This window comes from Schistocerca nitens, chromosome 3, assembly GCF_023898315.1.
Source record: "Schistocerca nitens isolate TAMUIC-IGC-003100 chromosome 3, iqSchNite1.1, whole genome shotgun sequence".
NCBI classification, from domain to species: Eukaryota; Metazoa; Arthropoda; class Insecta; order Orthoptera; family Acrididae; genus Schistocerca; species Schistocerca nitens.
Genome location: NC_064616.1, coordinates 286,598,453 through 286,622,115, shown reverse-complemented (window position 1 = coordinate 286,622,115; position 23,663 = coordinate 286,598,453). Strand labels below are relative to the sequence as shown.

The 23,663-nt window shown below is 43.7% G+C and overlaps 1 protein-coding gene across 1 annotated transcript in view; it reads right to left on the bottom strand.

Moving 5' to 3' along the window:
* Positions 1–23,663, bottom strand: part of LOC126249182 (diacylglycerol kinase 1) — a 747,622-nt gene that overhangs the window by 648,091 nt on the left and 75,868 nt on the right. Inside the window, exon 2 of the mRNA XM_049950837.1 lies at positions 8,639–8,745. Within this exon, the coding sequence (XP_049806794.1) occupies positions 8,639–8,717 (79 nt within the window). The 5' untranslated portion in view covers positions 8,718–8,745. The remainder of the gene's footprint in view (positions 1–8,638; positions 8,746–23,663) is intronic.

Genomic DNA, 23,663 nt, shown 5'->3' with positions numbered 1-23,663 from the left:
CAGAGGTGGACCAACGAGCTACTGAGTTGCTGAATTTCTAAAGCTCTTCCTCTTTAATAAATCATCCAAGTTTTCTGAATTTGTAGTCATTTGTCTAACTGTGGGCAAAGGGTATATTGAAACTAACACCGATTACCAACTCAGACTGGGATAATCTCAAAAAGAGCCCCAGTAGACTGTTCCATAGCCCAAGCCAAGAGCCAGCGTCATCCATATTCGGCAATACGTGGCCAAATAGTACCGAAGACAGCGGAATTGTGTATGGGAACTTTTGGCGCCAGGCTGTCGGGACTCTTGAGTATCCCGTGGCTTAACGGCCAAAACTGGCGCCATCTTTACCACTCCAAGACTTTTAAGGCAGTTTTCCTGCTCTTATACATGATGTTACGATTTACTGAATTGAAAGTTCTATCGATGTTGCACTTCATGGGAGCCGGCCGCAGTGGCCGAGTGGTTCTAGGCGCTTCACACTGGAACCGCGACACCGCTACGGTCACAGGCTCGAATCCAGCCTCGGTCATAGATGTGTGTGATGTCCTTAGGCTAGTTAGGTTTAAGTAGTTCTAAGTTCTAGGGGACTGATGACCTCAGATGTTGTCCGCCCCGTTAGCTGAGTGGTTAGCGTGACGGACTGCCGTCCTACGAGCCCGGGTTCGATTCCCAGCTGGGTATGGGATTTTCTCCGCTCAGGGACTGGGTGTTGTGCTGTCTTCATCATCATTTCATCCCCAGCCGGCGCGCAGGTCGCCCAATGTGGCCACCAGGGCGGCCGGACCTGCCCCTCAAGGGGTCTCCCGGCCAATGACGCCAAACGCTCATTTCCATTTTACCTCAGATGTCAAGTCCCATAGTGCTCAGTGCCATTTGAATCATTTGAACTATTTGCATTTCATGGGACGGAAGTGGAAGTGGGGGGACTGTCTACTGAGATGGCTAGCTGCTTTGGAAATTTACAATTTTTAACCTGCCGATTAAGGATTGGCCCTACAAGGATATGCCGCATTTAATTAATTACTTCACATGAATATATTTGCTACGTAGCACCGGTTCACTCCTTCAATTGGCAATAACCTCTTAATTTTCATATCAAACTATGACATTTCAAAGAGACGATGGCAGCTACAGAAAAAAAAAAAAAAAAAACAGAGAGACAGAGAGAGCCCAACATTATCACCAACTGCTTAATAGTGTATCAGTTCTTTGTCTGATCGCAGTACATAAGCGATTCCGCGTGCATGATTTTACTAAGTCCAAGGTAGATTCCTGGAAGTATGTCGCACCAGATGTCTACACACCGGTTACGCAATTCCAGTAAATTATGGTTTGGTGGATAGCATCCCAGATGTGCTCCATCCACTTCAGATCAGGCGAATTTGGTGGTCAAGACTTAAACGTGACTTCATAATCATCACATCTGCCTCACATCGCCGCCTATCCTGCTTTAGAGACTGGAGGATCCTTCGACCTCAATCTTCAGTGAAGAGAGGTTGCACCATTCTGACCTTGTGACGGACAGATACCCTGCTGCAAGATGCCATGGCCGTCGAGGAGGACATCAAGCATTAAGACACGCAGGCGATCAACAATAACGTAGTCCACATGTCATGATACTTTCGATTACTACCGCAGGTCCTTTAGAAGCCGAGGCGAATGTCCAAAATAGCATGATACTGCCCCTAAAAGTCGTATCCAGAGCACGATGTATGTTTCGAGCAGCCATTCGCCAGGACAGAATCATCAGTCAGTCTGTTAGGTAATTACATTTTCATTGATAAACGGTCCAGTCTCGATGAAGCCGTCGCTACTGAAGTCTTAATTGACAGTGTCACTGAGTCAGCAATGGAACACGTAGAGTTAGTCTGCTTCAGGGTTCCATGTTCAACAACGTGCGCTCAACGGTGCGTTCTGAAACGTTTGAGCCACCAACAACATAGTTCACTGTCTTCAGATCTGCCACACATCGCCACCTATCCTGCTTTACAGACTGAAAAAACCTTCGACATCTGTCTTCAGTGATGAGGAGTAGACGTCCAACATCTTTCCACCTACAGGATGTTTCATCGTCCTTCAGCTGGTTTCCATAGACGCTCACGACGTAGTACGGAAGTAGTCAACCAGCTTCGACATGAAAGAGTTCCACACATGGGTGATCAACTACCTCTCAGTCATTTAATCAAAAACTTATGTCTGTCTGACAAGTACATAGAAGCACTCGATCAATGTAAATAGAGGGTTGAAATTCGTGCTTAAAGCTCGTGCGCGCTAGTTTACTATTAGCGGGTAATTCAGTTTGTATTCGCTCCATTTCTAGGCGCCTGCCAAAGTTAGCCGGCTTTGGCCGCAGAGAGCCCAACTTTCTGTAATGCTCGCGCTAGAGTGTCTTGTTATCCACACAGTGTTGTGTGAGTTCTGTACCAACGTATTTGGTTCACTACGGTTTACGGCCTTTTGGTAAGCAGTGTACGTTTGTTCGTGGACGCTGTGCTGTTGGTACGCAGCTCCAGTACCACTGAGCAGTACCAGAGAGGAGTTTCACGTTTTGTTTCCTATATTTTTAAACTGAAAATCTGTTTTACTATGGCTCATTGGTTTAAGCTGATCTTCGAGCAGTAGAACTACGAACACAGTTTTCCTTCAGAGAACCACGTGGCCTTCATCCGAGTGAATAATTGAATTTTTAGTACTCTCACGTTTTTTATCAATTCTATCTATTGTGCAGACATTGCTTGTGTGGCTTTACGATATATAAGTGCTTGGTATTGATATGCATGTTCTTGGTATTACAGATTCTTAACCAGATGGCCTTGTTTCGAACGCATGGCATTGCATTCCAAACAGATACTGGTGGAACATGTAAATGCTTTCAGTACATTTCTAAATTATTTTGTGGCGAAGAGAGTTTGCCAAGGCCGAGTTTCCGTACTCCATGATTTTTAGATACTGTTTCACTCACTCTTTGTATCGTCAGGTTACATATTTGAAAGCCACCAAAATGAAGTATTGTCTAACATGGACGCTCTTTCAAAGATTACGTTAATTTAAGAACGATCTTGAATTATTTGTGGATAAAAATCCTACGTCGAGATCGCACGTTCTCTTTATTGATTACCGGCTTCGGCACATGACCGAGCCATTTTCAGATCTAAAAATATGGAAAATTGCGTATAAAATGGACAATAAAATTTATTTGCTTATTTTTTTTCATAGTTCCACACAACTGCTTCCTGTTTTCTCGATTGATCTGTGTTCAGTTTTTCAAGGCCTATCCACTGTGCCAACTTATAACTAAATCTGAGGGGGGTGTGATGGGGAGGTTCCCTTGTTAGAACCGCTGACGGATCCACCACCGCACCCAGTCTTGCACTTCCACGTCCGACTGAAACCGACGTCCACGGATGTCTTTCTTCAGGTCGCCAACGTTGTGAAAACTACAGTGATAGATATGTGCGGTACCGATGATGCTGCAGTGTTTCCCAACCAAATCGCTGAAGTGTAGTCTTCGTCCGATTGGCAGTGTGGGGGCGGGCGTTATCGGGCCTCAGGATGCTTCCCTAAGACAGCATCTCCGGGAGATTTGACTTAATGGCGCTTCGCAGTTCGTGCAAAGTTTTTTCGTAGCGCTGCGCACTGATTGTGGTGCCACGCTCGAGCAGAGGGCCCCTGCGATCGAAGAATGAGTTCTTGATTTCACCTTCCTAAAACTTGTGTGAACAGTTTTGGATATTTCATCAAATTTCGGGCATGCAACCGCGCAAATAAAATTTACTCCACTGGTATTTCGGCCGCGTATCGTCCGACCATCCTCAGAGTGAGTCACAAGACTGACGACAAGATGCCAAGCGCGGCTATAGAAAAAGACTGCTGCCTCCCCTTTTTGGATGTTGTCGTTAGTCGTAAACTTGATGGCACATTAGGACATTGCTGTATATCGGAAACCAACACATACAGATCTATATCTACATTCCAGCAGCTGGCATCACCCTTCACAGACCATAGGTGACCTTAGAGACCATAGTGCATAGGGCGCACTGTATATCCGATAAAGATAATGTGCAAGAAGAGCTCACAGACCTCAAGAGCATTTTTCAAGCGAATGGATTTTTTCCGCAACCTATTCGTAGAGCATTCAATGTAAAACGTAGACTGCAGGTATGTGATGGAGAAGAAGATAGTAATTCTACATCTACATCTACATCCATACTCCGCAAGCCACCTGACGATGGGTGGCGGACGGTACCTTGAGTACCTCTATCGGTTCTCCCTTCTATTCCAGTCTGGTATTGTTCGTCGAAAGAAAGATTTTCGGTAAGCCTGTGTGTGGGCTCTACTCTCTCTGATTTTATCCTCATGGTCTCTTCGCGAGGTATACGTATGAGGGAGCAATATACTGCTTGACTCCTCGGTGAAGGTATGTTCTCGAAACTTCAACAAAAGCCCGTACCTAGCTACTGAGCGTCTCTCTTGCAGAGTCCTCCACTGGAGATGATCTATCATGTCCGTAATGCTTTCGCGATCCTGTAACGAAGCGCGCTGCTGTCTGTTGGATCTTCTCTATCTCTTCTATCAACCCTATCTGGTACGGATCCCACACCGGTGAGCAGCATTCAAGCAGTGGGCGAACAAGTGTACTGTAACCTACTTCCTTTATTTTCGGATTGCATTTCCTTCCAATGAATCTCAGTCTGGCATCTGCTTTACCGACGATTAATTTTATATGGTCATTCCATTTTAAATCACTCCTAATGCCTACTCCCAAATAATTTATGGAATTAACTGCTTCCAGTTGCTGACCTGCTATATTGTAACTAAATGATAAAGGATCTTTCTTTCTATATATTCGCAGCACATAACAACTGTCTACATTGAGATTCAACTGCCATTCCTTGCACCATGCGTCAATTCGTTGCAGATCCTCCTGCATTTCAGTACAATTTTCCATTGTTACAACCTCTCGATATACTACAGCATCATCCGCAAAAAAGCTTCAGTGAACTTCCGATGTCATCCACAAGGTCATTTATATATATTGTGAATAGCAACAGTCCTACGACACTCCCCTGCGGCACATCTGAAATGACTCTTACTTCGGAAGACTTCTCTCCATTGAGAATGACATGCTGCGTTCTGTTATCTAGGAAATCTTCAATCCAATCACACAATTGGTCTGATAGTCCATATGCTCTTAATTTGTTCATTAAACGACTGTGGGGAACTGTATCAAACTGATTCATTCAGATCAAGTGCGTTTTTGCCCTGTGTGGGTGCTTTTTCCTCAAAGGTAGGTCGTATTCTTGAGAAACAGTGTGTTACGGTGATCTTCCGGCCCCCTTGAAGATTGCAATCTTACTTGGCTCTGTAAAGGACTATTTACTGCTCCGTAAAGCGGGTGTGTATCAGATTCCTTGCGGAAATTGTGAGAAGTCATACATAGGTCAAACAACATGCACCGTTCATGAGAGATGCGTGGATCATCGAAGATATTCACGCTTATCATAGCCAGAAAGTCAGCTGTGGCCAGACATTGTATACTCGTAGACATAAGGCATTCCATGAATTACAGTGATGTGAAGATTTTAACATCCACCTCTTTCTTTTGGGATTCTGTCTTCAAGGAAGCTGTAGACATTAGACGATACGCGGTAGAAATACCAATGGAGGAAATTTTATTTGAGCGACTGCGTGCCCGAAATTTAATTGGCTATTCATTACGCCGCGAGAAGCTGAAAAAGCTATGGATATTTAGGGCGGGATAGATGTGGGGTGTTTCTCCTCTTGGCTTTGCCTTTTGCCCTCGGGCTGTCGAAACGTTGTAGGACGTAATCACCCTGTTGCACAACAATGCCCGATCCCACAGTGCCAATCGGACGAAGGCTAAGCTTCAGCAGTTTGGTTGGGAAACACTGCAATAACCTCCGCACATCTCGCAAATTTCTCCATGCGATTTTCATATATCTGGCGATCTGGAGAAAGACATGCGTGGACGTTGGTTTCGCTCCAAGGAAGTGCAAGAGTGGATGTGGTTGTGGATCCGTCAACGGTCGACTGCATTTCACATAATAGGAATTGATAGTCTCGTCTCCCAGTGGGATAAATGTCTTAAAGCGTGTCTGTATCCGGTTTTCATTTGACTGCCCCTAATATCTATATGCAGGGTGATTCTAATTAAAGTTCAACTTTCAAAACGCTGTAGAAATAACACCACTGGTCAGAATGATATCAAATTGAAACGGAATGTCATCGGAGAAATGGGAAAATGTATGGCAGAAGAAGAAAATAGTGTGACAATTGATCAATAGATGGCGCTGTATGTTCCAGAATACATAAATGAAAACACCTGTCATGCTCACGACCTACTGAAGTTGGTACAAACACGCCGGCTACACGGCTTTTCCTCCTTTTGCGTCTGCGACGTACGCCATGACTGTCTCAATGCAAGATCGCGCTCTGCTTGTAAAGCTGTATTACAAGAATGTCGACTGTGCACACGTCGCTCTGCAGAAGTTCCGAACACTGAAGGGTTTGAAAAAAGGCGTTGGTTCGATGACTGCCGTTGGTCTGGAGAGAATGATTCGCAAATTCGAAAAGACAGGTTCTTTTGGTGCGCAACCTGGTAGAGGGAGGAAACGAATTGATTCGACGTCAGTGAAAGCAGTGGCCACAGCAATGCAGGAGGAGACGAGAGGTGGTGCGCAAACGTATAGTGGGCGGAGAATTGCCCGAACATGGGACATACCCGTGATCACGGTGAGTATAATCCAAAGAAACATCCTTCTTTGCTGTCCGTTCAAAATTATCCATGTCCCCGAGTTGCTTCCTGTTGACCAGCCAGCAAGAGAGACCTTTGATTTAGAATTTCTTGCTCGCATGGAAGTGGACAATGATTAGCCGTGGAAGATTTTGTGGTCAGACAAAGCCCACTTCCATCTGACAGGATATGTCAATACAAAGAATTTTCGAATATGGGCAACGGAAAATCCACACGAAAATCAACCAGTACCACTTCACCCTCAAAACATCACTGTGTGGTGCGGGTTTACGGCATCATTTATCATACGGCCATAGTTTTTCGAAGAGACAGGTGCTTCCGGTCCTGTTACCTGTACCGTCACTGGTAAGGGCTATGAGAGTGTTTTGCGCGACCACGTCATTCCAGCTCTCCAACAGCGTGGATGCGTGGACGGGATCATTTTTGTGCAAGATGGCGAAACTCTGCGCATTGAAAATCCAGTTAAGTAGCTGTTGAAGCACCATTTCGGAAATGTTAGAATTATCAGCCGCCATTTCCCTACAGCCTGGTCGTCGCGATCACGTGATCTTAACCCGTGTGACTTCTGGCTGCGGGGCTATCTGAAAGACGTTGTGCTCAGTGTTCCGCTTGCAAACTTAGCTGCATTCGAGGCACACATTGCGCAACACATTCTGAACTTGTCCCCGGAAACACTTCGATCAGTTGTAGAACATGCTGTTTCTCGATTTCAACTTGTCGCAGAAAACGTTGGGCAGAATATTGAATATGTTTGGTGCCAGTCACACTGAAATTAATAATCCGATTTGATTTTGATTGTGCTTTTCAAGCGGTTTTTGGCCTAAGGACAATGTAAAACCGATGTGATTGATGTTTTTATGTGGTTTTTAGATTCAGGAAAATTGAAAACCGATGTGATTGATGGTTTTTATGCTGTTTTTTTCCCTCAGGACAATTAAAAACAGACCTGATGATTTTTTTTGCGCTTTTTGGCCTCAGGACAGTTAAAAACCGATTTTTCCCATCCGAAGTGATATGACATTGCCGTGGTGGATGGGCTTATGTTACTAACAGTATCACACCTGTACACCCATTCACACTGAGTAATAGAGTTTGTTTAACGTCAAACGTCCACCTTAGGCATTGTCATGTGTAGTCGACCACTATCTGTTGCTACACTTCGTAACTATTTGTTTTTCTGCCATACGTTTTCCCCCTTCTCCGATAATATACCGTTGCAATTCGGCGTAAATCTGACCAGTGGTTTGAAAGTTTAACTTTAATTGTGATCACCCTGTACATAATTACGTTTATACGTAACCCTCAGAGCGCGATTCCTACTCTCACATGTCACACGAAACTAAATGTTACACGAATCTAACACTCCAATGGCTCACACCAACCTGGCAGATACAGTTCGTTGTGCAGCGGAACCGACAGAATTCGAATATTATCAGTAAACCTTGAAATTTTTATTTCTTCTCCCTGAACACTAATTCATTTTCCAAATTTCTTATTCGTTTCCATTACTGCTTTTTCTGTGTGCAAAGTAAAGAACATAGAGGATAGGCTGCAAACCTGTCTCAAGTTATTTTAGTTCAAATGGCTCTGAGCACCATGGGACTCAACTGCTGATGTCATTAGTCCCCTAGAACTTAGAACTAGTTAAACCTAAGGACATCACAAACATCCATGCCCGAGGCAGGATTCGAACCTGCGACCGTAGCGGTCTTGCGGTTCCAGACTGTAGCGCCTTTAACCGCACGGCCACTTCGGCCGGCTTTATTTTAGTTCTTTCAGGTCCGACTCTTATAGCACCACCCTGACATCAGTACAATTTATAGACAGCCTGTAAATTATATCCTGATAACTTGAAAATTTCAAAGTACTTACATGACTGGAGATCTTGAAGTTGCTGGAACTCTGCAGGGGAGAGTTTCTCCCACTGCAGGTCCTTCTCCTTCCGACTCATACAGAGCCTTCAACGCCACGCGACCGCTCTGAAACAAATAACAAAAATTATTAGCGTTTGCCTCCCTCACAGACGTTCATAAAATGTTAATTAAAGCCTGCAAGAAAATAAAGTTATGTAATTGCAGGTGTTGAGTATGTAGTGCTGTCCCCTCTATGTTTCGGCCAGCCCATTTACTTGTATGTTTCGTAGACCAGGTACGGCTCCTGCTTCACACAGATTATCTGTAAACAGAAGAGGCAAGGTGCTGTGTATAGTCAAGCCGCCAGCAGTCCCCACAGCGTCCGGGAGTGCCAGTGTCACAAATCACAGCAATCAACGCTGCAGTCTGTAAGGTAACGGACGAGTTGTGGCGCCCTGGAAATATTCTATGTTCGGAGTTGGCGTAGCCGCATGGGCCGCTCGCCGGGCGCGGGCCGCTCGGCAGGCCGATCACGTGGTGCCGGATGTTGGCGGAAGCAAGAGGGGTCCAGTCCAAGCGCATGGCTGGGAACTCCATAGTGACGCTGTGTCGATGAAAGAGACTTGTATGCCGAGAGTGCCAAAGATGCAGCACTTTGTGAAACCGTCATGGCAGACATTTCACAGCTCATGTAGAAATTAATAATAGCCAGAGGAATCACAATACCTTAAAAAGAAACATATACGTTACCATTATTTGCATGACGATTTAATGGTGTAATCAGATTTTCAGTTTCTTTATTACTTTATCGACAGGGGATCTCAAGTTGATTCCGAATTTCTAAATTTCCGGAAAGCTTTTGACACCGTTCCTCACAAGCGACTTCTAATCAAGCTGCGGGCCTATGGGGTATCGTCTCAGCTGTGCGACTGGATTCGTGATTTCTTGTCAGGAAGGTCGCAGTTCGTAGTAATAGACGGCAAATCATCAAGTAAAACTGAAGTAATATCAGGTGTTCCCCAGGGAAGCGTCCTGGGACCTCTGCTGTTCCTGATCTATATAAATGACCTGGGTGACAATCTGAGAAGTTCTCTTAGGTTGTTCGCTGATGATGCTGTAATTTACCGTCTAGTAAGGTTATCCGAAGACCAGTATCAGTTGCAAAGCGATTTAGGAAAGATTGCTGTATGGTGTGGCAGGTGGCAGTTGACGCTAAATAACGAAAAATGTGAGGTGATCCACATGAGTTCCAAAAGAAATCCGTTGGAATTCGATTACTCGATAAATAGTACAATACTCATGGCTGTCAATTCAACTAAGTACCTGGGTGTTAAACTTACGAACAACTTCAGTTGGAAAGACCACATAGATAATACTGTGGGGAAGGCGAGCCAAAGGTTGCGTTTCATTGGCAGGACACTTAGAAGATGCAACAAGTCCACTAAAGAGACAGCTTACACTACACTCGTTCGTCCTCTGTTAGAATATTGCTGGGCGGTGTGATATCCTTACCAGGTGGGATTGACGGAGGACATCGAAAGGGTGCAGAAAAGGGCAGCTCGTTTTGTATTATCACGTAATAGGGGAGAGAGTGTGGCAGATATGATACGCGAGTTGGGATGGAAGTCATTAAAGCAAAGACGTTTTTCGTCGCGGCGACATCTATTTACGAAATTTCAGTCACCAACTTTCGCTTCAGAATGCGAAAATATTTTGTTGAGCCCGACCTACATAGGTAGGAATGATCATCAAAATAAAATAAGAGAAATCAAAACTCGAACAGAAAGGGTTAGGTGTTCGTTTTTCCCGCGCGCTGTTCGGGAGTGGAATGGTAGAGAGATAGTATGATTGTGGTTCGATGAACCCTCTGCCAAGCACTTAAATGTGAATTGCAGAGTACTCATGTAGATGTAGAAAGTTAAGTATCTGACTGTAAATTATACAATTAACACCCAGAAACCAATTTCCAAAATCTAAACGTTTCATCCGATTGCGTCGATCGACGTGTCTTTAGAAAGCTGTTAGTGTAAACCTAAATTGGTATTAATTACAGGCATGTAACTTGAATAGTACATGAGTTATTTGAGGTCAAAGCAACCGATTACTATCGATCGCGTCAGGCCGTAAGTACTCCACAGTTACACGATAAAACGGTAGCAGCATGCTTATAAATATATTTATTCATCTGTGTCTGTTTATATCCGATATATACTATTCATGAAGAAATTGGTCAAATATTTACTGTGTTTTAGAAAGCACAGAGACCTTAGGCTACTGGCCAACTTTTGCTTACTGTTCCCTTGATATATGTTTATTTAATTTGTTTATGTATTTAATAATGTATTTTAGAGCGTGTTTATGGTCCAGCCGTAGAAATATTTATTTAATTTCAAGTTATTTAAATGTAAATCCAGTACTTTGAATGTGTTTCATTATGTTTATGAATGTGCGTTGGCTTGAAGACGTGTTGGGAGCGCTCTAGCCAATCATAGCCCTCTTGAATGGGGATACTGGATGGAAGTGGGAGAAGAGTAAGGGAGAGGACACGGGGGAGGCTGGGACAGTACAGCGCGAGGGACACACAGTCGCGAGAGAGACTGCAAGTGTAGAACAGTTTGCGCGTGGTCGCGAGAGATAGAAATATTTCGGAGTGCAGACTTGTGAACTTGTGAGATTTCAAGGTTTCTACACTGAAAACGTAGTATGCGTTTAGAAGTGACTATCTCGCGAGCTATGTTGTCATTCATAACTAATTACGTGCAGTAGGAATCTATTGTATTCTTGTTATTCAACTTATATTTTATTTAATTGCTGGGCTTCGATACCAGTGTTTTGCAGAAATAAACCACATTCTCAAAGGTACTTCTACTATCGTACTCATCATTTAAAGTCGTTAAGATAGTACCTGCAGATTTTACATATTGCAATCGTTTATTTATAAATTTCTATGTTACATTCGCGACTGCCGAATGGAACCTTCGACCATTCGATTCATGTGTATATTCATATTGTATATTGCAGACGCAACAGTATTTGGCTTGCAATGCGGCAACTACATATCCCAGCCCCTAGGCAACGAAACCAGCCAAAACTTTTAATATTTCAACTCTGAGGGTTTGTAGTTGAGGGCCACACCAACATCATTTCATTCATTATTGTTTGAAAGCCCTCAAGTCCGAGGCACTAGTTTACGTCTGCACGGTCCGTCATCTAGTGATCCCACAGTTGTACCCTTCCGCAGACGTGTACGTATGTCGGCATTCCGCGCGCAGAGAGCCATTTATGTCCCGAGCTCTGAACAGCCAACAGCCGTCTACTGCTGCCACTTCACTGCCCACCAAGGTGCCGTGCGCCCCCGTCCGAACCACTCCGAGGGCAGCGCTTCACAGTATTCGTTGTGACTGCGCACAAGTTCTTTGCCTCGTGGATCAGTGTCGTTATGGCACCTTGGTACTCACCAGTTGACTGCCTCGGACCCCCGTGTCACTTTGAAGTATAGTGGTTCAAATGGTTCAAATGGCTGTGAGCACTATGCGACTTAACTTCTGAGGTCATCAGTCGCCTAGAACTAATTAAACCTAACTAACCTAAGGGCATCACACACATCCATGCCCGAGGCAGGATTCGAACCTGCGACCGTAGCGGTCGCTCGGCTCCAGGCTGTAGCGCCTAGAACCGCACGGCCACTCCGGCCGGCGAAGTATAGTGCAGCATTCAGTAAAAGTTATTTGACCTGCCATAATAATGTGTAACTTTCATTTTGAAGAACCCTCGTGTTATACAGTGATAAGCCAAAACATTATGCTCACCCACATGACGCGGGAACAAAAGTGTGTAAGAGGAGCAGGCAGTGACGGGGTATCACCCTAGCGAAGATATGGGCTGCAAATGGGGAAATCCATTGAGATAAGCGACTTTGGCAATGGGCAGATTATTATTAAGCCGAGCCTGTGAACGAGTACCTCGGAAACGGCGAAGCTGGTCGAATGTCCACGTGCTACTGTCGTGAGCATCTACAGTAATAAGTAGGACAGTGAAACTACCACTAGGCGCTAAATGGTTGGAAGTCCATGATTCTTCATAGGACGTGGGATTCGGAGGCTTGTCTGGTCTGTAAAGTAGGGTAGATGCTGATTTGTGGCATCTCCGCCGAAAGAGCAAAATGGTGGTGCACGCTCAAGTGTTTCGGAGCACATCGTTCATCGTAGATCATTGAACATGGTGCTCCACCGCAGACCACCCCCATGTGTTCACATGTTAACCCAGCGTCATCCTGAGTTACGATTTCAGTGGGTACAGGACCATCGGGATTTGACCTTCGATCAGTGGAAATGTGTCGGGTCTTCGGGAGTATCATATTTTTGCTACACTAGGTCGCTGGTCGTCACGACGAACTCTGTTATCAAGGTGAACGGTGGCTCGAAACATGCAGCGCGCCATGGACACAGGCTGGTGGGAGCAGTATTATGATGTGGGAGGCATTCTCCTGCGCTTGCGTGGGACCTGTGCTGATAATCGAAGTCACGCTGACAGCTGCGAACCACCTGCATCCGTTCATGCTTGATGTCTTCCCCGAGGGCGATGTCATCTTGCAGCAGTATAATTGTCCGTGTCTCGGAGCCAGAACCGTGCTACAGTGGTTTGTGAAGCGTTATAGAGAACTCACGTTAATGTCTCGGTGACAAAATTCGCCTGATGTAAATCCTATGGAACCCATCTTGTTCGCTATCGGGTACCATCACCGTGTACGGAAATCAGCGGCCCGTTATTTACGTGAATTACAATTACCTGTATGTAGACATCTAATGCCACATGCCTCCAGAAACCTAGCAACACGCTGCGGGATTCATGATACGCAGAATCGTGATGTATTTCGTTCCAAAGACGGACAAACAAGCTATTAAACAGGTAGCCGTAATGTTTTGGCCCATCAGTGTATGATAACTCATCTTGCGAAAAAGATGATAAAGCTGGATAGATAATGAAATGGAAAATGTGGATGTTTGCAGCTGCAAAGAAGGAAATTAAATTGTAACTATTATTTTATGCGAACATTAAAAAGGGAGTAGTTTAAGAAATTGAGCATTATATTGCTTGGTAGCCACTGCTTTTATGCTCGCTTAAGAACGCGGAAGATAGTCATAAACCAGTTGCCATGAAAAGGAGCTATTTCTTATCACAGAGGCACGCAAAGCCACTATCTCCGAGTCTTACTCTCCGACACGCAAGGCTAATTCGCCCCTAATGAGCTCACTACCATCTTCTAGCCAGACGCCTCAATGGTCTCGCTTTACTTGTGAAGGAAGCACCACAGCCGCCTCTTAGTGAAACTACGAACTTGATTTGGAATGAAAGCAGTTTGTGCGTTCCTCAGTTTCTATTTGCCACCTAGCCGGCCGAAGTGGCCGTGCGGTTAAAGGCGCTGCAGTCTAGAACCGCAAGACCGCTACGGTCGCAGGTTCGAATCCTGCCTCGGGCATGGATGTTTGTGATGTCCTTAGGTTAGTTAGGTTTAACTAGTTCTAAGTTCTAGGGGACTAATGACCTCAGCAGTTGAGTCCCATAGTGCTCAGAGCCATTTGAACCATTTGAACCATTTGCCACCTATTTTTAGCGCCACACAGTGCGGCGCATTTTCATCAGAGTTGGTGGAAAACACTCAGGAACACTGAAAATAGCACAACAATAGGGAAGCATCGGATCGAAATGAAGTTTATTATAATGATACAGATGAGAGATTCACTTGATACCATCCCAAAATCAAGACAAGTAAATAAACAGAGTGAGGACAAATAGACAAATACAGTCCAGTATCAGCAACGCGTTAGCCTACCTTTTCGTGCAATACATGCCGCAATATAGTCTGGCATCGAGTTGGTTAGACATCTGATGATGTCCTGACGCAGACTGAGTCACACATTGAACATAAAAATGGTTCAATTGGCTCTGAGCACTATGCGACTTAACTTCTGAGGTCATCAGTCGCGTAGAACTTAGAACTAATTAAATCTAACTAACCTAAGGACATCACACACATCCATGCCCAAGGCAGGATTCGAACCTGCGACCGTAGTGGTCGCTCGGTTCCGGACTGTAGCGCCTAGAACCGCACGCCCACTCCGGCCGGCCATTGAACATACATCTACAAATCATGTAGAGAGTGACACGACGGCTTCTGGCGTTTCGCTTGATACCACGCATGCTCTATATCGGACAAGTGTGAGGAACAGTTCGGCCATGAAGTTGACATAGGAAGTATGGAGAAACTTGAGCTTTATGCGGACGAGCAATATCTTGCTAGAAAATTTCCCATGGTTGACCATGAGGGAAAAGTACGACATGGGGTTGAAGAATGTCATCAGCGTAACGTTTGCCCCGTTAAGGTATCACTTACAGGAATTGGAGGGGAGCGGCCAGGTAAGTGAGGTCAATAAACATATGACGCAGAATGAAAGTTTACCAGTACATGGCCAAACTCAGTTTTCTGTTGCCCCTACCTTAAATTAAGTTTCAGTTATACAACTATTAGATTGCAATTATAAACTACGATTTATTTTTTATCTGCCGTTAAATGTGAGGATATCCACAAAAAACTTTATTTTTCATTCTTAGATAATGTAACAATGTCTGCGTGAGATGAAATAGTAATACATTACTTTATAAACGCCTTTCGTGTCACCAGTTTTTGTTAGTTTTCGTATCTTCTGTATAAGGATTATCCGCGTAATCGCGCTTCATTTAATCGCCGTTTACGACCTTCAGTTGAAAACTGACGATGTAATAAGGAGCCAAAAGCCAGTTCGTGACAAAATAAGTACGGTGTTGCAGAACATAAGGAACTGTTTGCTGTTTAATATTGTGTGTACGTATAAAGTGGGACTTTTGTCTAGCGGAAGGACTGAATATTATACACTTTTTCTCCTGGACTTCCAACAATTTCAACATATACTGCCACCTGGTGAGCGGATACTTTGATTAAACTATAGTTTTCCAAGGATACACTTTAAGCCGAGCTGTTAAATGGATTTTACCAAAATAACTTGCAATTTCTCCGTCAGTTTCTAAATCAATGGCGAGTGTGCGCTCTGAGAGCGGACAGTAAGGAGACAGTTACGATTTATTACTGCATACACAGCGTCTTCAGCGGACTTGGTCGTGGTAAATGTAATTGAGGGGTTTTTCAGAATATATTTAACGTTCTATAGAGAGGTGTTTCCTTCTATGAAGGCAATTGCCACCCAGCTGAAGGTATTTTAGTCACAGAGTCGCAATGGAGGAATTTTTTTTCAGATAAAACACCTAAAGGAGCCTGCAAGTGGGGAGACAGGCGGATTGACTGCTTTTTCCAGAAATTTTCAGGTGACAATACCATCCACCTGAGCTGCCCTGTAGAGTGGAATGAAGAGCTCGCATTGCTGTAATTATGGCCTACGACAAACCCATCCGCATCCCCTCAAGTTAAAATTGAACTTTCATTTTTAACTCGATGAACCCAAAGCTGTTCCTGGTTTTCCAGCAGGAAAAAACGAAAAACAGCCATATTTGAAGACACAACGTGGCGACTGCATATTTTCGTGATGTACTGATGGAAGCAAAGACTGTGGTTCATACTAGCGAAGAGAAAAACATAGTAAGCATGAAAACGCTGAGACCACAACAACATTTAACTCAGTGAAAGAATGGTAGCTTCAAGCATCGTAGTAGGTTTTCAGGAGTAACAGATACTTGAAACAAACTACAGAACAAACTGCAGTGTTATATTTTAACATCATGACGAATTTCAGCCTCCAAGACAATTTTGAAATGGTTATCTAAATAAAACTACATAACAATACTACGAAACAAATGCGTGAAAAGGGGAAGTAACAATCACCATGATCAAACCATGACAGCATAGTGACATAAATAATGTTGTACAACAACTCGTCCAAATTTTAAGAAGATAGCGTAAATAACTTATGGACTTACGAGTCTAGCGTACTGGAGGTACGCAGGTGAAGACTGGTCAGACACGTGCGGAGGCAGTATTTAAAAAGGTGAGGGCTGGGTTACAAGGATGGCATGTTCTAGATGCTCGACAAAAAAGTGCTAGGACGGCTCAGCTAACTCCATTGCGGAGAAATTGTATTGTGGGCCAGCATCATGAGAGAGGGCTGGTCATCCCTCTGACATTCCAGCTGTAAGAATGTGTTAGCGCTGTAAGGTGCTCGTGTATGTCGTCCTGGATCCAGAAGGCCGTGGAATACGGATGAACGCTCGGACCGTCACAGCACACACTCGTGGAAGTATCGCGCCTGAAGTGTCAGCCCCTGAAGTACACGACATTCCATCAGGACTGGTGTTATCCTTGGGAAACCCAGTCATGACAGAATTACTAAAAGAATGTAATAATTGCGATTCCAAAGAAAGCAGATGATGATAGGTGTGAATATTACCGAACTATCAGTTTAATAACTGTTGGTCGCAAAATATTGACACAAAATATTTAGAAAAGATCGGAACAACTGATTAGAAGCCGACCTCGGGCAAGGTCAGTTTGGGTTCCAGAGAAATGTATGCACACGCGAAGAAATAGTAACCCTACGATTTATCTTAGAAGATAGATTAAAGAAAGGCAAACTTATGTTTATATCTTTTGTAGATTTGGAGAAAGCATTCGACAATGTCGACTGAAATACGCTCCTTTAAGTTCTGAAGGTTGCAGGGGGACAGTTCTGGCATTTGTCTTATGGCGAGGGGAACCTCCGAAAATCTGGCTACAGCTGCTGGTGTTGGAACCTTGTTTCGACATTTAGTCATCTGGTGGGAGTCTCCAGTACGTTTTGCCTAGGAGGTTGCATCGTTGTCGGTATGCAGCTTCTTCCGTGGCTATAATCCCTGGTGTAGACAGGTAAAACCTGCCACTGATTATCTCGTAGGTTATACTTCTTGACTTTTCTCCAATACACATGGAGCGATAGGTTACATACAACTTCTAAAGAATCCAGACGACAGTTTTAAGATTCGTAGATCCTGAATGACTGACAGTAGTTGAAGAGCGGGTCAGACACGGTTGTAGCCTGCGAAGGAAGAAAGATTAGAGCCTAATGAGCCGCCGACAGCGAATTCATTAAAGACGGAGCACAAGCTCGGATTACGAAAGGATTGGGAAGGAAATTAGCTGATCCCTTTTCGAAAGTACCATCCCGGAATTTGTCTGGAGTAATTTATGGAAAACACGGAGAACCTAAATCTTGGTAAGGGAAGTCACAGAAACATTTGGAAAGGTAATTAAACAGGGAGAGGAAATAAAATCTTGGAGGTTTGGCGTTGACATTTTAGTTTTGTCAGTAACATCAAAGAATTTGTAAGTTCAGTTCAGCGGAATGGACAGAGTCTTGAAAAGAGGATATAACACAAACATTAACTAAGGTAACACAAGGGTAATGGAACAAACTCGAATAAAATCAAGTGATGTAGGGAGAATTAGATTAGGAAATGAGACACTGAAAGTAGTACATGACTTTGGCTGTTTGGGCAGTAAAATAATTGATGATGGCCAAAGTAGAGAGGATATAAAATGTAGACTGACAGTGGCAAGAAAATTGTTTTGAAGAAGAGAAATTTATTAAGACCGAATATAAATTTAAGTGTTGGGAAGTCCTTTCTGAGCGCATTTGTCTGGAGAATAGCCTCGTACGGAAGTGAAACGTGAACGATAAGCAGTTCACACAAGAACAGAATAGAAGTTTTGAAATTTGGTGCTACAGAAGAATGCAGAAGATTAGATGGGTGGATCGTACTGAAAAGAACTGAGGAGAAAAGAAATTTGTGGCATAACTTGACTAAAAGTAAGGATCCGTTGACGGATACATTCTGCGATATCTGGGAATCGTCCATTTTGTATTGGGAAGAAGTGGGGGGAGTGGGTGGGAGGGGGGTAAAATTGCAGGGGACACGAGTACAGTAAAAAGGTTCGAATGGGTGTGAGTTGCAGTAGTTTGCACAGGATAGGATAGCGTGGAGCGCACGCCAGTCTTCGGAAGGAGGACTACAACAACAGTAATATTAGCCAAGGTTGTAAGCAGCGCTAAGGCTTTCACATCACGGTGTATTAACAAGAACATTTGGTGCGACACCTGTAGAAGCTTTGATTGTTATTTTTGGTAATTAAAAGGAGTCTGTTGCATTTCTCTCGTCAACTACATTTAAATTTGTACGCTTGTTCTATCTCTCTCTCTCTCTCTCTCTCTCTCTCTCTGAGCCGTAGCGTGTAACGTCACTATCGATGATAAGCGCGCCAAACATTTGACCAACTGGAAGTCACTCTCTGCTAGGATTATCTTTGCAGGGTCGGTTTCTGCTCGCGAGAGGCGTATAGCACTGATAAACTAGGGTGCCCCTATTCAACTATACACTGACTTAGCAAGTGCCATGGGACAGTGGGGCACAGATAGCGTAGGTGTGCTGTATCCACACCACATGCCCCTGTAAAACAGTATCGTAAAAAACGGCACTAAGTCAGCTAGGTAGTCAGTGACCCTAATTCAAACGAATACCTGCCAGACTTTTCAAGTATTTTGGCCATTTGACTGTTTCGCTGAGAGGCCTACGATGTTTGGTGCTAGGGTAGTATAAAAACTATTTGTAGGCAAGCTTTGTTAACAGTGACTGCGCAATGGTAATGTAAATCAAAAGTTAAAGATAAACAGTAAATAAATACGAAGGGAACAAACTCGAAAAACAGTATTGTGGTGCAAGCTGGTAATAAAACGCCACAGACTATACTGGTACAGAACGTGTAAATAAAAGTGTGCCAATTTGTAACTCTATGTGGTAAAAAGCAGAATTACGCCGGATGTGTTCTTCAAACGTTAAAGATATATACAATTTTATAGAAGTGATATACTCGAGTACTGTAAAAAAATTTAACACGAACACACGCACACACGTACACACGTACTCACTCTCACCCCCAGGCACACGCACAACTTAGGTCATATATCACCTCCAGCCTCCCCCATCATCTACCTACACATTCCAACACCCCCCCCCCCCCCTCCCCCGTTAGCTCCCGCTGCCACTGGTGCGAGGGACATGCTTCCATGGCCACAAAAACGAAACAGAAGTTCGCATTGCTCACGATCGAAAATGACAAACAACACGTAGCAACGAGGTGAATGTGCATATATCGCTAAAATAAGCAAACGAGAAAATATCGTGACTAGTGTGTTGAAAAACTGTTGCTCATGTAGCAACATGGGAGTACTAAAAGCCTATTTTCATCGTGTGAACTGTTTATGGTCTCGTTAAACCGACATGTGGGCAAAACCGCAATTGTTATACAGACCACTGATGATACTTTTAAATAAAACGAAACGCGTTTGGTACGAATACAGCTTTATAAAAACACAAAAGATGGCACAACCACCATATTGTTTGTAACAAACTCGTCTGCGGGAGAGAGACATGACCTCGTTACGCGCCGGTGGTGCCATCTATCGGACTTTGCACGGACTTTTCAAACGCCCCTCGTACTTGAGATCTCAAGTGAAGCATTGGCTACTAGCATTAAAATGTCACACAGACACGTACCGCAAGTGTGACAATAGGCTATACACTGCTTGAAAATAAAAAAAAGCACGCAGAAGTAGAGAGAAGGGCGAAATGAAACTTCACGGGCTGAGAGAGAATGTCTTATCACACTCATTACAAATTAGAGGCAATTTTATTTAGCAAAGAACTTGGCAATATGAGCGCACTTATCAGTATGATAATGTATCTCCGTTAGCCTGCTTCCATACACTGGTTCGGATGGGAAGGGTGTCATAATGCCGTTGTATCCTATTGTGTGGTAAGCTGGCCCGTCAATGTTGTAACGGGATATTCGTATTCCGACTACTGGCACTGGGAAGGAGGTGACATCCGAGCTGATCCTACATATGTTCTGTCGGAGACAGATCTGGGTATCTTGCTGGTTACAAGAGTATCTCGACAACACGCATGCTGTTCATCGAGACACGTGCCACGTGTGGACGAGCATTGTCGAGTTGAAAAATATCAGTCTATAATGTCGCATGAGAGGCCAGAATTCCCTTAATCTCTACTAGCCCTCACCTGGAGCCATGCCCTACAGCCAGCCATGCCATGAAACGTGGGGTGAAACCACTGTGCCCTCAAGAGCATTTGGAGAATAGGACGTCTAACCAGGTCACCACCGTAGCAGCCAAATCATCCAGGGTACTGAACTATGGTTTTTCGCTGAACACAATGCGACGATATTCGTCAGCAGTCCATGCTTCCCGGTCATGCCACCACTTCAGACTCAGCCGTTTGTATATGAAGATGGTATCTGTTCTTTTGGACATGTCCGAAAGAACAGATACCATCGGTGACCGTGCAGCTCGTTAGAATTAATTTACAATTAAATCGATACAATGAAATTAATACCATTAGCTGCATACAGGCGTTGATATACGTCAACGGGGACAGTTGAAAATGTGTACCCCGACCGGGACTCGAACCCGGGATCTCCTGCTTACATGGCAGACGCTCTATCCATCTGAGCCACCGAGGACAAAGAGGAAAGTGCGACTTCAGGGACTTATCTCTGGCACGCCTCCCGTCAGACCCACATTCTCAACTTATTTTCCCGCACTATATTCGTAGTGCCCCTGCCCATTACACTAATTACTCGCGGCTTTACAGATTCCCGTAAGAGTTCGGGAAATGTGTGTGCATCCGCACAGAAGATGGTCAAATGGCCGGTGAGCCTTAACTATATATATATATATGAAGATGGTATCTGTTCTTTCGGTCATGTCTGGAAGAACAGATACCATCGGTGACCATGCAGCTCGTTAGAATGAATTTACAATTAAATCAATACAATGAAATGAATACCCTTAGCTGCATACATTTCATTGTATTGATTTTATTGTCAATTCAGCCGTTTGTGTTTTGGGTTTTGATGTTAATAGCAAGCTGTGCATGGAACACTAGTTTTACAGAAACCTCTAGTGTTTTCAGCATACATAAACGATTTAACAGACAGGTACAGTGGAACTATAAGATTATTCGCTGAATATGCTGCTGACTACAAGAAAAAGGATTGTCCTTGAAGAAGCGTAAGGAATTGCAGAAAGGCTAGGACTAAATTTCTACTTGATGTAATGAATGGTAGCTCTCTAAATGTGGAGAAATGTGAGATACTGGTTATAAAAAAGGCAAATAAGGTAGGAGTATCTGATTATCAGAAATGTGGCGAAAATCTTGAGCTCATCACATCGTTAAGTGTGAGGCAACACTAAGAAGTGATATGAAATGGGAAGATACGTAAAATCAGTGTTAGTGACGGTGTACGGAAGACCTAGAAGCATTGGAAGCGTTCTAGGAAAGGATGGTGCATCTGTAAAGGAGATCGCTTATAATACGTTTGTTGTTTATTGAGGTCTTCAATACGAATACTGGTTTGATGTAACTTTCCGTGCAGACAACATTAATGCTAATCTTAGACTTTTCGCAGACGATATAGTCATCTGTAACGAAGTGTTGCTGAAAGAATTTGCGCAAATTTTCAATCAGACGTTAAGATTTCGAAGTGAAGCACTGATTGGAAACTTGTTTTAAATGATCATAAATGTAAAATTCTGCACTTTGCAAAACGAAAACACGTGGCATCCTATGACTATAAGATCAGTGAGTCACAGTTGCATCAGTTAAATCATACAAAAAACTAGGTGTAGCTGTTTGTTGGGATGTAAAGTGGAGTGTTCACATAGGCTCAGGACTAGGTAAACCACATGGCAGACTGCGATTCACTGGTAGAATACCAAGGAAATGTCTTCAGTCTACAAATGAGACTGCATACAAAACACTTGCGCGATTCATTCTAGAATATTGCTGAAGTGTGTGGGACCCATACCAAATAAGACTAACAGGCGATATTCGACAGATAAAAAAGAGCTGCACGATTGTTCACAGGTATGTTCCACCCACAGGAAAGTGTCACGAAGATGCTGAAAGAACTGAACTGGCAAGCTATCCAGTGAAAACCTTCTTAGAAAGTTTCTAAAACCAACTTAAAGTCAGGAATCGAGGACATCATGCGCAGAGGCATTCAAGCAATCATTCTTTCTGCGATCCACACGTGAATGGAATGCGAGAAAGCCCTAATAACTTGTACAATGGGACGTATCGTCTTCCCTGCACTTCACAGTGATTTGCAGAGTATACATGTAGATGTAGCCTACTCTGTTGGATCCTTTTCATCTCTGAATAACTACTACATCCTACCTCCATTTGTACCTGCTTACTGTATACATGCCAAGGTATATCCCCTCCCTCCCCCCCTTCCTCCATCTGGACTCTCTCCGCCATTACCAGACTGACTATTCCTTGATGCCTCACGTTATGTTCTATCAAACGATCCCTTTCATACGCTATACCTTTTGATGGTCTTACGAAATGTACATCTTTTCTTATGTTAAATATAATTATTTGTTCACGTTGACCTCATGCCCCCCACTCCCCAGAGACTCCCCCCCCCCCCGCCCTCGTCACACACACACACACACACACACACACACACACACACACACACACACATACCGTTTTCTTTTTTTCGACGTTTAGTTTCAGTGTCTTCCAATTTGTTCCCTGTAAATTTATTTTATTTACTTTTTAACTTCCTACTGCACTGTCAAACATGACATTTACTCTGTGTGTGCATCTTACGTTCCTGAGTCATAACTTACACGAAGCTGTTCAACAGTTCTGTATCTTCTTTCATGACGGTAGTTAGTTATATGCTAATGATGGCTTTGTAAGCCATAAACAGGTTATGTAAATGATTTAACACGATAGAAAATTCGCAATTTTATGGTTTTCATTTACTATAGAGAAAGTTCAATAAAGCATCGTATTGTTGCAGTAGATTCGGTACTGATAATTTTAAAGGGTTTTCAAGTATCCGACATTCCAGAAATTAATCAAAAAGTTCGGCCGTTGAGAGAGGTGGGCAGTTACGCTCCCAGCTGTCTGTTTCATGGTTCGTCCGCTGGCAC